This window comes from Ipomoea triloba, chromosome 11 (genome assembly GCF_003576645.1).
Source record: "Ipomoea triloba cultivar NCNSP0323 chromosome 11, ASM357664v1".
Taxonomy (NCBI): Eukaryota; Viridiplantae; Streptophyta; class Magnoliopsida; order Solanales; family Convolvulaceae; genus Ipomoea; species Ipomoea triloba.
This window is the reverse complement of record NC_044926.1, coordinates 8,955,663-8,971,654: the sequence shown is the minus strand read 5'-3', so window position 1 is coordinate 8,971,654 and position 15,992 is coordinate 8,955,663. Positions and strand designations below refer to the sequence as shown.

General features: G+C 36.8%; 2 protein-coding genes across 6 annotated transcripts; both read left to right on the top strand.

Moving 5' to 3' along the window:
- Positions 1–690: 690 nt before the first annotated feature.
- Positions 691–11,921, top strand: LOC115995584 (probable serine/threonine-protein kinase SIS8). Of its 5 annotated transcripts, none has more exons than XR_004093531.1 (13): positions 691–1,669; positions 2,898–3,335; positions 3,884–3,987; positions 4,403–5,649; positions 5,744–5,784; positions 7,978–8,046; positions 8,608–8,708; positions 8,813–8,891; positions 8,987–9,085; positions 9,176–9,244; positions 9,611–9,698; positions 10,668–10,717; positions 10,826–10,901. XR_004093531.1 is itself a non-coding variant. In XM_031234657.1 (13 exons), exons 1-13 carry the CDS (start codon positions 1,172–1,174, stop codon positions 11,557–11,559), a joined length of 3,108 nt encoding a protein of 1,035 aa, XP_031090517.1. In that variant the 5' UTR covers positions 692–1,171; the 3' UTR covers positions 11,560–11,921. The 5 variants fall into 5 exon arrangements, 3 of the variants coding, with proteins under 3 accessions (XP_031090518.1, XP_031090517.1, XP_031090520.1); XM_031234657.1 differs by lacking the exon at positions 9,611–9,698 and adding an exon at positions 11,424–11,921 and having other exon boundaries at positions 692–1,669; positions 10,826–11,002; XM_031234660.1 differs by lacking the exon at positions 9,611–9,698 and adding an exon at positions 11,424–11,921 and having other exon boundaries at positions 1,555–1,669; positions 2,879–3,335; positions 10,826–11,002.
- Positions 11,922–13,299: 1,378 nt separating this feature from the next.
- On the top strand, positions 13,300–15,290 carry LOC115996354 (peptidyl-prolyl cis-trans isomerase FKBP17-2, chloroplastic). The gene is made up of 3 exons (XM_031235561.1): positions 13,300–13,723; positions 13,874–13,918; positions 14,754–15,290. The coding sequence occupies exons 1-3, from the start codon at positions 13,338–13,340 to the stop codon at positions 15,106–15,108; spliced, it is 786 nt and encodes a 261-aa protein (XP_031091421.1). The 5' UTR covers positions 13,300–13,337; the 3' UTR covers positions 15,109–15,290.
- The last annotated feature ends 702 nt before the right edge of the window (positions 15,291–15,992 follow it).

Below are 15,992 nucleotides of genomic sequence, written 5' to 3'. Positions count from 1 at the left end.
TGACATGTAGTTACTCCTATATGGGAGGTTATGAGATTGAGCCTCGGTGGATATATAGAATTTCGGTTAACCGATCAGTTAATTTAGTTAATTGATATTTTCGAATTAAATTAACTGGTAATCGAAATTCTATAATTCTGTAACATTAATTGAATCAAAATATTTTGGTTAAGAAATGACTAGTGGAAATTCTTTCCGATTAATTTAACATTTACCAAAGTTTGCAACCCTAGCTACAAATGGGAAAGAAATGGTGGATTAAAAATAGCAACGACTAGACTTGAAGTTTACAAACTGGGAAGGAGTCTCCTCCTGTACTGTGTAGGGCTAAAAGCAGCCAATCATGATTTACTGTTGAATTGAATCTACCTCTCCGTGTTTTGAGTTTTGAGTTTTGAGTTTTTGAGAGATAAGACTATAATAAGAGAAGGGAAAGGCAAGTTGGATTGTTTACGGTTTACCCCATTGAAATCGGGGAGACTTTGAAGCGAGTGGTGTAATAGAAATATAGAATAGTGTGTTGTGAAGAACTCCAACTCTCCAAGTGGGTCATCTCTGCATATTTGAGGTCCCTACTTCCCACTTGTTGCTCTTTGAGTCTTTGCTGCCTCTCTCCACCCACCCACCCACCCCAAACCCAAGCTCACCACTCACCCCCTTTTTTACTTTTATTACATTTTTATTTTCCTTCTTATTTTGCATATGAAATGAAATAATAGTCTTTCTTCTCTATCTCAAATTCTCAATGCAATAAAGCCCCAATCCCTCTCTTTCTTCACGCAATCCACTATATTGGTGTTTTTATTATTCAACTCCTTTGTTGATTGGCTGTTGTTTCTGTTAAGGTAATACAATAAAAAGCCACCCTTTTTCTCGATTCTTGATTGTTTTGGGTGTGTGTGCACAGGTAGGCTGCTATGCAGACATAATTTGCATTCTTGAATTGGATTTTTTTGTTTTGCCTTTCTATTTCCGCATCTGGGCATTTCATAAAGGACCAGGCTTTGCTTTGGTTATGGGGTTTGATTGCTCTGTTTGAGGTTTATTGGATGTTGACCTAAAGGGGGCCTTGTTGGAGTGGTTTTGGGGGGGATTGAGGATTGGTTCATGCTTGGAGTGAGACAATGGAGAGGTTTCATCTTCTTTAGCATTGACTAGTGGAAACAACAATATGAAAAACTTTTTGAAGAAACTCCATTTGGGGTCCAATCAGTCTGAGGATTCAGAAGGGTCAACATCAGCAGCAAAGGGGAATAGGTTGAGTGATGTTTCTTCGCCTGAGAGGAATTTGAACTCTAGATCCCACCATGGCTCTGAGCATAACAAGCCCTTTTCAGCAATTTCTGGATGGCTCAGCTCTGTTACAAGTAGACATAGTAGTCCTAGTCCTCCTTCTTCTTCTAATGTGAATAAAGTTGACATAATGGAACCTTCTGATTCTGTGAGTAGTTGTGGCTTGGAGGCTGCTATGGAAGCAGTGAGGCTCGAGTGTGAGTCTACGAATTCCAGGGATCCCGATATTGAAGAAGAGTATCAAATACAGCTGGCTTTAGAGTTAAGTGCAAGGGAGGATCCTGAGGCAGTTCAGATTGAAGCTGTGAAGCAGATCAGTTTAGGCTCTTGCCCACCCGAAAATACACCAGCAGAAGTTGTAGCATATCGGTATTGGGTAAGCTGCTTTTCCCTTTCCCATTTTTTGGTTATTCTATTCCTTCCTTCCTTTCCTCAGTTTGCTCGGCTATAAGTACTTAAGATCATGTAATAATTGCCTATAGGTAATATTATATGTGAATAGTAAGTTGGCACCCAACATAGTTGCCATGTTGAATTGACTGACAAGAGCCGGTTTCAGATGGTGTTTAGTTTTGAGGTTTGTTTCAACTGATCTTTCAAGTTTGGCAAGAAGAATTAGTTACAGATTGCTACCAAGAATCCTACTTGATGAGAAAATGTTCTTGGTGTTTTTTTGAAGTTGAAAAAGTTGTCAAAAAGAGTACTAGGATGATGGTTTTTTTATTTCTCTGTGTTGCCCTCAGCATGTGTTTGGCCATTCAACTTTGATACTGAACTAATTGCTTAAATTCTTTGTTTTTGCATTTATGGATTAAGAAATCAATTGTTGCTGTTGAGAAGGAGATTTTGCATGATAAATGCTTTGGGTAGACTAAATTGAGGTTAGATTCTTGAAACCTAGGGGAATGGAGGAATTGCATAGGTATATGTCATATTAAATTCATGCTATGGGTTACAAACATTTTATTTGAATATGTACTAAAAACATTGATATGGCATTTGGATAGAATATGATCTTGATAATTTGGCTTGATAAATGATGTTACAATGAAGGTGGAGAAGTTCAGAAAGAGCTCTGGAAGTGGGAAAGATGAATTAGAGCAAGTCCTAAAGGCATTATTAGAACAGAACACATCTAGCAGAGTTTACACCATCACTGCTTTAACTGGGTATAGAAAGTAGGATGAGTAGTTGAGGGTCTTCTGACTTCTGATAGTGAGCCTGATTGACATGGAGTGCAAATTGAATTATTGAAATGACATAATAGATCCTATGGATCAATTTGTGTGGTTTTAACGTTTTTGTGCCTTATTCTTCTTACCCTTTACCTGGTTTTTGAATGGATTCTTTCCCTTTTCCAAAACATTACTCTCCTATCTATTCTTATCTATTTTATTGCATGATTAAACTGTTCTATTATAAGAGAACTTTAATAGTTAGCATAGTAATTTTTCTCATTTTCGACTTTGTAGCCACTATATATATATATATATATTGCAAATTATGTGTATCCCTTGATTGTAGAATAAAACTTTCTGATCAATGCCTTATTCTTCTCTAACACATGCCGTATCTCATATTATAGATTTCTCAATGCTTCACAGAATTACAATGCTCTTAGCTTTGATGATAAGATCATGGATGGTTTCTATGACCTATATGGCATCCAGACAGAGTCCACTTCATCAAAAATGCCTTCCCTTGTTGATCTGCAGCGAACACGTGTATCAGATCACATTAGTTGGGAAGCCATTCTGGTCAATAGAGCTGCTGACTCCAAGTTGTTGAAACTTGAACAGAGGGCTTTGGAGATAGCAGTCAGGTCAAGGTCTGAATCCTTAAGCTTTGTAGGTGGAGATTTGGTGCAGAAACTTGCTGCTTTAGTTTCTGACCACATGGGAGGGCCTGTAGTGGATCCGGACAATATGTTAATAGCATGGAAAAACCTTAGTTATAAATTAAAAAAAACTCATGGAAGCATGGTTTTGCCTCTTGGTTCTTTGACCATTGGATTGGCTCGTCATCGTGCATTGCTGTTCAAGGTATTAAGCTTTCCTAGTATTTAATCCATATTGATATATGAGTCTATAACTTTTCATTTCTAGAACTCGATTCGTTCACTATCTTTTGATGCATGAGAATAGAATATCTGTCTGTCTATTTATTTAGCAGTAAGGTGCAAGAAGTGGTGCTGAACTTTACTCCTCTTTTCTAATTTGACTGATAAGAAGCACCGCTTGTTTACCCCCTGTTTGCAACCAGGCACTGCAAAGTATGGTCATAGCAAGCAATGTATATCAAGTGATGGCATGTGTATTATTATAAACCTTAATGTCCAAGCTATCATAAATGTTGTTTCACTTTTCCTTCTGTAACATGTACTCCGTACTATTGTTTTCCACCTTTTTCTGGAAGGGTAGAACTGAGGCCTAATAATGTTTTGATGTTGGAATTTGTTACGGTCTTACGGAGTATTATTATTATCAACATTATTTTATACTTGATGTGCTTGATTGTACATAATCACATTATATTGCAGTTCTTTTGATTTTTTGCATCAATGCTTTGTTTGGTGATGAAAAATGTGCAGGTTTTGGCTGATAGTGTGGGTGTCCCTTGTCGACTAGTGAAAGGACAGCAATATACGGGATCCGATGATGTTGCAATGAATTTTGTAAAGATTGATGATGGAAGGTTGCTGTCCTTTAGTGTTTACCTTTATCTACTTTTCTTTATGTAACTGATGTTGGTCATAGGTTATTATGATTGGATACATATCATATAATATGGATAAGGAAAAATTTCAGAATCTGCAAAAGATGCATCCTTTTTATTCCAGCTGATGCACTCTGAGATACCTATACCAAAACTGGTCACCTTTCAAATGACTTTTTCTTAGTATGAAATGTTTTTCCTCAATCTTTTGCGCCCTCCATTTTTGTTTTCAAAAAATCACTGATCATTGTCTGCCCTTTAGAATATTCCGTAATATTTAAGATCAAGGTAGTTCCAAGGGATTTCATGGGGTATGTGCATAGAATTGTTTATTTTATGAGTACGCTTGTCATGGGATCTGCGCAAATAATGAAAAGCTTACTTTACTTTTCAGAGAGTACATTGTAGATTTGATGGCAGCCCCTGGCGCTCTTATTCCATCTGACACTGCAGGAGGGCATGGAGACTATGAAGATTTCCTTTCCACCAGTCCAATGTCTAAAGATGTTGACTCCTCACATACAGCATCCTCTAGCAGTGGGGCTGCTACTTCGTTGGAGGAACTCAATGGATATGATAAGGGGTCATCCAGATTGAGAGAAAGTATAACTTTAGGAAAGGAGTCTTTGTCTCCCAGGGACTCAGAATACCAGATTACGGCTGAGGGAAGAGATAACAAGTCCTCAGGTGATATTGAAAAGCCTTACAATGCAAAAAAGGAGCTGGGATGGGACAATCCTGCCAGAATTACTCATCCTTATTCACATGCAAGATCTCCATCCTGGACTGAAGGGGTTAGCTCCCCAGCTGTACGTAGAATGAAAGTGAAAGATGTTTCACAGTACATGATGGATGCTGCCAAAGAAAACCCAAATCTAGCCCAGAAACTTCATGATGTCTTACTTGAAAGCGGAGTTGTTGCACCTCCAAACTTGTTTGCTGAAATTTATTCAGATGAATTAGATGTGTCAACATTGGAAGCTAAATCGACAGTTGATGAGGAAAATTGGGAGAGAGATAACTTGCAGAGAAAGAAGGGCAGAGATGATCTTGACCGAGCGCACTTCTTGCCTCCCCTGCCATATCATGGTACATGTTCCAAGGGAACTCCACGTGGACAGTTGGGGCACATTGTAGAGGAAGAAGAGCTGGTTTCTCCGAAGAAAGAAGTCCCCCCCATGAAGTATAATAAAAATATGCCTGTTGCTGCAGCAGCAGCTGCTGCTGCTGCTGTTGTTGCATCTTCAATGGTAGTAGCTGCTGCAAAGACTACTGCTGATCCAAATGTTGACCTCCCTGTAGCAGCTGCAGCTACAGCTACAGCAGCAGCTGTGGTGGCAACTACTGCAGCTGTCAGTAAGCAATATGATAATTTGGATTTCTCTGTTAATTCGCCAGAAAGTCCTCCTGCATTTTTTAATCCTTTAGAATGGGTAAGAAGTGATGGAGATGCAGATGCTACTGTTGGTGAGCAGCAGGGAAGTGGTGAACGAGTGCGCGAAGCACAGGGTACAAATTCAGAGGGTGAAAGAATATCAGATAGGTCAACAGGTAGTGCAAAATCCGATTCGATGCTTGATGATGTAGCAGATTGTGAGATTCCTTGGGAGGATATTTCCATGGGAGAACGTATTGGACTTGGTATTGATCTGCATTCTACTAATTGCAAATGCTTCTGCCATCTAGTTGATTTAATCATAATATTGTCACTTTCTTTGTGATCCTTCTGTTGCAGGATCCTATGGGGAGGTATATCGTGGAGAATGGCATGGAACTGTAAGTGATAAATTCTTTTGCTAGCTTAGAATTGTCTTTTCCCATTGGAGTGAAATAACTTTGGATGACATCCATCTTTGTCAGTGTATTTAGAGATATCTTCATCTTAATGTCCTGTACAGGATGTAAAATTGGACAGAATTTAAGAAACAATGCATACTTGTAATGTGGAACAATTTTAATGTCAATTCAGCCTGCATATAGGCTGCAGAAGAGTAGGGATGCTAAGGATTGATTATGGAGTTGCTTGGGAGTGATTAGGGTTTGCTTTGTGACTGAAACAATTGGGATATGGTGAGCTTATGGAGTTATGGTTAAAGCAATTGAGAACACCAAGTGGTTGAATATGTATATGGAGGATGATCTAGGGCTGTTCACTGTAGTTAATGAACAATTGAAGAGTTCCACCTTTAGGAATAGATCCCTAAAGTAAGATTACATTGAAGGCCTTTGAATAAATTAAAAAACCTTTTTGTGTACAAACTTGTCTTTTGGTCACAAGGGGTATCACCTGATGCTACTCTATCTTTTATTGATCTTTCACTTAGGCTCATTGTTGTATAGCCTGTGTTCTTTTTGCGGTACAGAGCCTTGTTTCTTGATCATTGACTCTGTACTATGGGCGGTACCTCCTTGGTGTCTTTAATGTCATCTCTACTTAAAAAAAAAACCACTATAAGGTTGAATTGAAGAATCACAAGAAGCAATAAAAAGATAAAGAAAACTCTCTAACTCAATTCATAATTCAACTGTTCTGGTAGAGCATTTTATAAATATATACTTCCTAGAAGCCATCCAAGAACATAATGGAAGGTGTCTATCTTAACTTGCAATAGTTATATTGTGCACCATGATGCTTTGTGAAAATGAAAAAAACTAACAAGTTTAATATATTTTTAAGAAATCACCAGTGAATATTCACATGGTAGTTTGTGAACTATTATGGCTATTAGAGATTTATTTATTTATTTATTTTTGGGTTGATAGTAGACATTTTAGTGTTGGAAATTGACTGAAATAGGCAAAAATTGGATGATATGGATGAAAATAGGCATCTTGGACAAAAATGGGCATAACTATTTTGCCTAATGTGTTTTAGTCAAACGTTTTCCTCAAATGCATTTTGGCCTAATTTTTATTTTCATCACCAGCATAAATAAGATGAATCACATTTAGGAAATGCATAAGGGAAAAGTTTGATTGAAATGCATTAGGCAAACTAGTTTTGCCTGTTTTTGTCCAAGTTTTAAAAGTTGTCTATTTTCATTCATCTCATCTCATTTGTGCCTATTTCAGTCAACTCCATTTTTAGTGTTACAATTACACTCCCTTGGTTCCTCAAAACTTTGTGGAAGAAAATACATATTTAGGAAACTGTATTCAACACACTATGGACATCAAATTTTAATTGAATAGTTCCAACTTTGGCATGTTGTCCTTCATAAATGCAATATTCTTTTTCTTTTATCTTCAATTTCAATTATGAAATGGGGTATTGTTGGAAATTGATCTGTAAAAACTATTAAATTTAATATACTGCACAAATTAGGTTTGTGAGTTTGTGGTGATTAGAAATTTAGAATGCTTTCGAAAGTTACACAAATGTATTATTGATACTTCCATTGACAGCTTCAAGTTGTTTTCTTGTTTGTTTCTTTGTTTTATACACACATATAGGAGACCCAAGCTCTACAAAGAAACAGAGGGTCTTGGGACTTCCAGTTGTTTGAGTAGGTTTCTATGTATAAGCTCATCAGCAAGAGGAGCTAGAATTTGATTATTTTCTGTTATAGATCAAGTAGAACCTGCGACTTTCTAAAATTTATTTGTCCATGGTTTGCATAAAAATGGATAAATTGCCTCTTTAAAACGTCTTTTGATATATTCCTTTCGTATGTATTGTTATAAAAAGAAAACCTTTATTGTTGAGCACTTCCAACAGTTTCTGAAAGACAATTGAACCGTGGCAGTTGCATAACCTCATTAATACATGATATTTCAAATTCAGTGGTTAGGTTCACAGATTTCATATCTGGTTTTTACACCCAGTTACAAATATAGACATTTGTTGCAGTTGTAAATTCACGATATTTTGTTGGTTGTGTTATTTTGCAAGTCTTGTTAAGATTCTGTTTGGGTCTTCTGTCATTTTCTATTCATCAATTGAAAATAATTAAAGGTTTTATTTTACAGGAAGTTGCTGTCAAGAAGTTTTTGGACCAAGATATTATTGGTGAATCCCTTGAAGAATTCAAAAGCGAGGTACTATTTGCCTCTCCTATCATTTTCCATTCATTGCCTTGGATCAAATTTCTTTACTTCTATTTGCACAAATTACTCTGAATAACCTAAGAGAGAGAATAATTGTTGATTGGCTGACAGTCAAATCGCTAAATTATTGATTAGGTCTTAATATAGAATCATAATTTTGTTAAGACTCTTTGATGAAATTTTTGCTCTTACAATTTTGGTACACCACATTTTTTTTTTGGTGTAACAACGGAAGGTTATGATTATTAGAGTAACTAAGTGACCTAATAGCGCTGCTGATATAATGAAGCATTATTCCTTAGGCTTCTTGATAATTGTGACTGATGAAAGAATTTACTGCAAGCACAATAATGATGGAGACAAATCTGTCATTACACAAGTATTTCTGAATGTCTTTGTTTTTTTGGGTTCTAAATTTAGAAGTTATTTTTATCATTATTACTTGAATTTTTTATGACCCATTCCAGCACATGTATTCAATTATTATCATGTCATATATATTAACTTTTGGATCATAATTTGACATAAGATGAACTTATTTTGGGTTGCAAGGTACGGATCATGAAAAGACTTAGGCATCCTAATGTTGTTCTTTTCATGGGAGCTGTTACTCGGCCTCCAAATCTTTCAATTGTTACTGAATTTCTACATCGGTATGCTGAAACTCTGTAAATGTGAAATATGATGAAAAATTAATACTCGCATGCTACTAATGCCAATGTAAGTTAAAGTTTTGAAATATTCCTTTTGTTTGCAGAGGTAGTTTGTACAGACTGATACATCGTCCCAACAATCAATTAGATGAACGCAAACGATTAAGGATGGCTCTTGATGCTGTATGATCCAGTCCCCCTATTATTTGATATATATACCGCTTAAAATTTCTATTTACTTCATGAATTCGATAATGTATCTTATATATTTTTCACAGGCTCGAGGTATGAACTATTTGCACAATTGCACTCCAATGATAGTTCATCGTGATTTGAAGTCTCCAAATCTCCTTGTTGATAAGAACTGGGTTGTCAAGGTTATATTACTTAAGCAGGGAATCTTTGTAATTGAGTAATTTACTCGAAAAACACATGGATGTGATAACAATGATATTTGCTGCTCCTAGGTATGCGATTTTGGGTTATCAAGAATGAAGCATAGCACATTTCTTTCTTCAAGGTCAACAGCAGGGACGGTAAGGAGGAAAAACTAATTTTGGGTTTTCTCTTTTATAATTGGTGTGGCAAGTTGAAGGCATTCTCTTCTGTGTTTTTCATCTTTTTAGCATATTATTTTCATGTGCGTCACATTGCTTTGTCTTTTCAGGACTACCTATTCCTTTTTAGTTTGCCTTAGTTTGAAATGTTTCCACGCTGCGTTTTCTTCCCATTTGGGTGCTCTTTTTCTTTCCTCCACGTTTTGCTCTACCTGGTTCTCATACTTCTTCGGCGATTTTTGTTGAATATTTCTTGTCTGGTGCCTTTCTTGATTGAACATTGTTGTAATGTTCGAGTCGAGCATATATACTGGCTAATTATCCTTACATCATTTTATATATCAGCCCTTTAGAAGATAGCTCAATGCTGTTGGTCCTAATACACTCTCAAGCCTTTGGAGATGTTTGGTTGTCAAGTTTCTTCTTCTGAAAGGTGGTGATCCATTATTGAAAACTAACTTCAAATACGATGTGTTTAGCTTTTCAAGGAAGAGTGGTTGGTTTTGAAATTTAAATGTTCTAGTCATTTGCCTTTTCGATTTCTTCCAAACATCAGTCCTCTTTCGTGAAAATAGATATACACAAGTTAGGGTAAGCAGCAGATCATTTTGGTGAAACTATTGTAATGAGTTTAACAAGACAATTGAGATTATAAATTGAATAATTTACAACTAATATGTAGTCAATAATCATAAACTGCAATCCTAATCCATTATCATAAGCTGTACCAATCTGGAACTAGTGTTCTTCACTTCTACTTATCAAAATAGCAATATGTTAGTCCATCTTTCTACATAGGAAGGAGAGACGCTTGTGTTCTCATAGAGCAATAATAGTCACAAATTTTATGTTAGATAAAACCGATGTTAATTTCTGCTTTTTGGGTGTTCTTGTTTTCCATGTCTGACCTAGCTAGTTTATACATCATAACATGAATGTGATTATAGTGATGCATATATTGCGTGATCTACATGTGTGTTATTTCACAAATGATTGAAAATTCAATTGCAGTATTCTCTTCCGCATAAATTTTTTTGCAGTATAAGCATTAAAATGGAATGTACTCACATCATCGTGATGAATGACATGGTCTCATGAGATGTCTCTAGTCCTTGGTATTTGCTTAAATTGCGAAAGTGAATATGGATATTCTTTGATGCTGCCCCGAGCCTAAAGGGTGAACTAATGGTGCTTGGTTTTCATTTTAGTTCCAAAGTTGATCATGATCATCCCCGAGGATGAAATTGTTCCCTACTAATTTTTGCCTTTATGATAATCATCAAACTAGGTTCTCTGCATGTCTTTTGTGTGCTGCTTCCATAACGTGTGATTACTGTCAACGTTATTCATTTTAGAAACCACGAAGCCTTTGTACTAATCTTCTTAACTTACCCTTCTCTAGGCGGAGTGGATGGCACCAGAAGTGCTGCGAAATGAGCCTTCGGATGAGAAGTATGTTATCTGACATAATCTATTATATACATGTTAATGTTGGCATACGACATTGGTGCCGTAAGGGCAGTTTCTAATAATAGGTTGTCTTCGTTTTACGCCCTGCAGATGCGACGTATATAGCTATGGCGTCATACTATGGGAGCTTTGCACGCTGCAGCAACCATGGGGAGGGATGAACCCGATGCAAGTTGTTGGTGCTGTTGGATTTCAGCACCGTCGTCTAGACATACCAGACGACATGGATCCTGCCATTGCGGACATCATTAGAAAGTGCTGGCAAACGTGAGTCTAAGTTGCTTACATCTTGTTAGGATCAAACGCTTACCACTTACGCCAAAAGCTATAGCTAGTAGTGAATGTGCAACTTTTTTCGTGACGCCTTGCTGGACTTGGCCTTTTAAGCCCTTTACCGGCCTTCACCCAACAATCCCCCAGCCACAGGGTGCTAGACTTGGTCTTTACCGGCCTCCGCCCAACACATCTATTCTTTGAGTACTAGTGACTCTGTTACAATGTAGTATCTGTTCATAGCTACGTTTTCAACCTACTGAAGCACAAAGAGTCAATAGTCGCCTCCACTGAGACTTGAACCCACTCCCATCCATGTGGGAGTCTAAACCGGGTGCTACTAGACCACAAGGTCTTTGGCAAGAATTCTTGATTTGATATGCTGTTCATTTGATGTTTTTTTTTTTTTCTGCAGAGACCCAAGATTACGCCCTTCGTTTGCTGAAATCATGGCTGCGCTAAAGCCTCTGCAGAAGCCTATTACTGGCTCCCAAGCGTCGAAGGCAGTGGCGTCGAGAAGCCAAGAGAAGGGCCAGTCGTCGAAGACTTGAGAGAAGATTCAGCGGCTCAAAGGAGCCGCTGAAGAAGCAAAAACTAGATTTCAGTTGTTGGAAAAGCAGAAAGAAATCAAAAATCTGAAGGGGGATAAATAAAAGATCCTGACAAAAACACACACTTGATAGCAATTTGTGATTCTTTACCTTCCCTTTTTTTTTTTTGTTCTTGCTCTTTTTTTTTTTCCATGTTGTCTTTTACTTAGTTTCTTGTATTCTTGGCTTACATCATTTGCCATCATCCTCAGAATTATGTATTTGTTTGTACATTAATTTTGAAATCTGTTGTAATTACAAATGAATAGTGGTTGCTTGTGTTTTGAGTTTTGAGGGTATAATCAACCTTTGCTTCACAGAAATTTGTGTTGTGAAGATACAAGTTGAGAAGTGAATTTGTTACAACCCAAGTACCTGAAGTGAGTAATGAGGAAATGGAGGGGACTACATTAGCTGGAAATTGTCTACTAGGTCCAAAACGGTGATTACGACGAGCGGGGAGTGTTGCGAAGTGAAAAGACCATTTTACCCCTTTCAGTTGAGCTGTTGTGAGAATCTTGTTGTTTGTTTGTTGAGCTGTTGTGAGAATCTTGTTGTTTGTTTGTTGATTGTTGCATTATTTACTTCTTTGTCTTTAATTTTTGCGGGAAAAATAAAGAGTATAGATGGTGGATGTTAGTGCAGGAGGATTCATGAATTTGGTTACCAATACATTACCTTTTTTCTCTCTCAAACACTCCATTCTTCTTTATTCTCTGCCAATTTCTTCTTTTCTTAGCTTCAACTATTCTGTGATTCCTAGCTCATCCCAGGCTGTTACAAAATTTGAAGAAACTAATGCTTATAATTACTCGTTCCCTTGTCCCATCAATCATATTTAATACTATGTTGCGTGAATTTTCGTAGAGGTGACCATGGATTCGATTAAGGTTTAATTTATTTTGAACTAGTTTAGAATTGGGTTGACGTACTTTATCTTTCTTCAACTCACTATCAATTTAGGGTAGGCTTAGGACTCACATTAGCCAGATAGTCAGATATTTCCTTAAAGGCCATTAAGAATAATTTTTCACCATTTAATTGTCGAAAAAGTTTGAACTTTCATAGTGAACAAATGACTCCTCTAATTGCCTTTTGATCAATGTTGAAGAAGGTGTTAGGCATTAGTCGGGTGCCTATCACCTAGGCAGTCGAGTAATTTGAGTATATTCTCTATACTTTTTTTCACTCAGAGCTGTGAGTTGTTATTCTGTTATAATCTCCAAACTAGTTAGTTGGATACATGGCTAGAAGAATATAGAAGAGGAGTTAAGCAGACAAAAAAAAAACCCACTCGATCCATCGATGGGCGTTGACTCGACCGAGTTAGGCACCAAACTTGGCGCCTAGGCAGTCGGTTAGTTAGGCAACTGACTAAAAGACTCCTAGGCCTGAAATCACATCGGCCTAGGAACGCCTAGTGCCTAGTCGGTGCCCATGTGGTCGTTTAGGTTGATTTTTACAACACTGCTTTTGATATCATGTTGATTTTTATTATTTATTTGTTATTTTATTCGGTACAAATTGGTACAATATCAATTGAAAACTTAGAATTTTAATTCCATAAACATATGGTATTTGTAAATATCGTAGTAAAATTTCACATTTCCCCTATATTGGTTTAGCAAAGTATGAGAAATTGACAAAAAGATAAGGTGGGTACAACTATATATATATTAAACTACAAATATCTGCCATCTTATATCTCATATCCAAACCTTTAAACCAACAAAAAAAAAATGGCAACCTTCTTTGGAACCCCAACACTTGTACCTCGCCCCGCTACAAGAACCAACCACCTCTCCTCATCCTCACAGCCGCCGCCGTCTCAGCCACCAAACCAAGCTCCTCCTCCTCCTCCTCCTCCTCAGCCGCCGCAACAGCTGAGCTCAGCTTCAGCAGAGCCACCATTGACGGCGGCAGCCAAGCCAGACCAATTAAAGCCGAGCAGCAAGCCTCAACGCTCATCAACAACTGTGGATTCCACCGATTGGATTGCGTCTAGCTTGACTAGGAGGTTTGGGCTCGGCGCCGGCCTTGCTTGGGCCGGATTCTTGGCCTTTGGAGTCGTTTCTGAGCAGATCAAGACTAGACTTGAAGTGTCTCAACAACAAGCAAATACAAGGTATGTATATCCAATGTATACACACAAATATTTTAATCTAAGAATAATGAAGATTTTAATGTTTGATAGATCTTCTTCTGTACTTGTGGTGTTTCTTGTTTATGTGTTGATTGCTTTGAGGCACTCTAACTATTTGATTATTTGTCTTAGAGATGTTGAGAAGGAAGAAGAAGTGGTCTTGCCTAATGGTATAAGGTACACTTCTTTTTTTACAATGCAATTATAATTATAGGATTTTTCTGTTGCATTGAATCATGTATGTATGAGATTTTTCAACCCATTTGGAACTGTAATAGATGTATCATCACATTATATATAGTAGTTGGTGTATAATAATATATGTTGATAGTATCATATAGAATAAAAATAATAGGAAAAATTGTCAAACACGCCCATAAACTTTACTCAAAAAGTTAATTACGCCCTTAAACATTTAATAGTTGCAATTAAGCCAATCAACTTGTTATTTTGGTGCATTGAAGCCCAAAAACAGGTTAGTGATTGACAACCCTTCGACACTAGGGTTCTAGCAACCCTCCGGCACTATTCCGACCATATTCTGACAACGTTAGTTGGTCATCGTTGGAGAAGGCGACCCATCATAGAAGGACTATCTAGGCCGCCTCCTTCAATGACGGTCGCCAGTGTTTGTCGTTGGAATGTGGTCGGAATAGTGTTGGAGGGTTAGTTATTGCAAGTCATTAATTGGTTTTTGGGCTCCAATACACCAAAATAACAAGTTGATGGGTTTAATTAATATTGTAACTTTTAAATGTTTAAGGACCTTATTAACTTTTTGAGTAATGTTTAGGGGTGTATTTAAACCTTTTTCCAAAATAATATACATAATTGTACTCCATCCTCGATCTATATCATTAACATTAATAAATAGATGCCAATGGACACTAGTAAGAGCTAAGTAGTAATTTTGGGATTAGTCTTCTTGCCTAATCTTTATTTCTTATATTGCAATTAATGGCACATATGCTTGTTTAACTATTTAAAATTTTTGTATTGTAATAACCATAAGGTACTATGAATTAAGAGTGGGTGGTGGCGCAATACCAAGGCCAGGGGACTTGGTGGTGGTTGATATCAAGGGAAGTGTGGAGGGCAGTGGAGAAGTTTTTATAGACACATTTGTTGGTGACAAGAAACCTCTTGCCCTAGTAATGGGGTCAAGACCTTACAGGCTGGGCATTTGTGAAGGCATAGAATATGTTCTAAGAAGTATGAAGGCAGGAGGGAAGAGGAGAGTGATCATCCCTCCAAATCTAGGGTTTGGGGAAGAAGGGGCAGATTTGGGACCAGGACTTGAAATCCCACCATCTGCAACCCTTGAATATGTTGTTCAAGTTGATAAAGTTTCCATTGCTCCAGCTTGATGAAGAATTTGTTTCATTTTCATTTTCTTGGAAATTAAATATACTACTAATTGACAAGTTTAATTTTATGCATAAAATGGTTAAGTCCAATATTTTTCAGTATTAAATTCTCTCTTGTAATTAAGTTATTAATGGAACTTTTCTGTAAAAATGCCATTCAGATCACTTTCTTTATGTCTCAATTTCATCCCAAAGTTTTGATTGATATACCACCCAAAATTGTATATATAGTCATTTGGAATGAATAACAAGCTCATTTGATGTTTACATTGACTTCAACATTAATGCCGATGGCTCAATGAGATTGGCTCAAAGAGCAAATTATACTATGGACCAAGTCCACTTTGCATTATAGACACTTATCTAAAATGACATTCAGACTATAAAAGTATTTGGGTGAATATGATGTATGGTGTCATAAAAGTGTTGATTCATATTAATATGTTTTGATCCTAGATTATTCCGTATTATTATTTTTTTGTTAGACCAAGAGGTGTCGTGAGGAGGCCCTAACCATATTCGGACTAATTTTTGTTTGCACCGGGCCAACCCAATTAAATGACAAAGTGCTGGTTAGATTAGTTTTTCCATACAAGAGGGAGTTCAAACTCCCGACTTTTTTTTTTGAGGGATGAGAGTGCACAGTCATTCATGTCAACAAGCTGGTTGTCCTAGATTTATTTTTATTAACAATAATCTATATCTATACTATATATAAAAGTAATATCCTCCTCCCAAATTTTTCCGCCCAAACTTAGGAATATTTTAGTAAAACTATTGATTTTATTAATTATTCATATATATATATATATATATATATATATATATATATATATATATATATTCATAGAATCAGTCAATTTGTAAGAACATACCTATTTCAT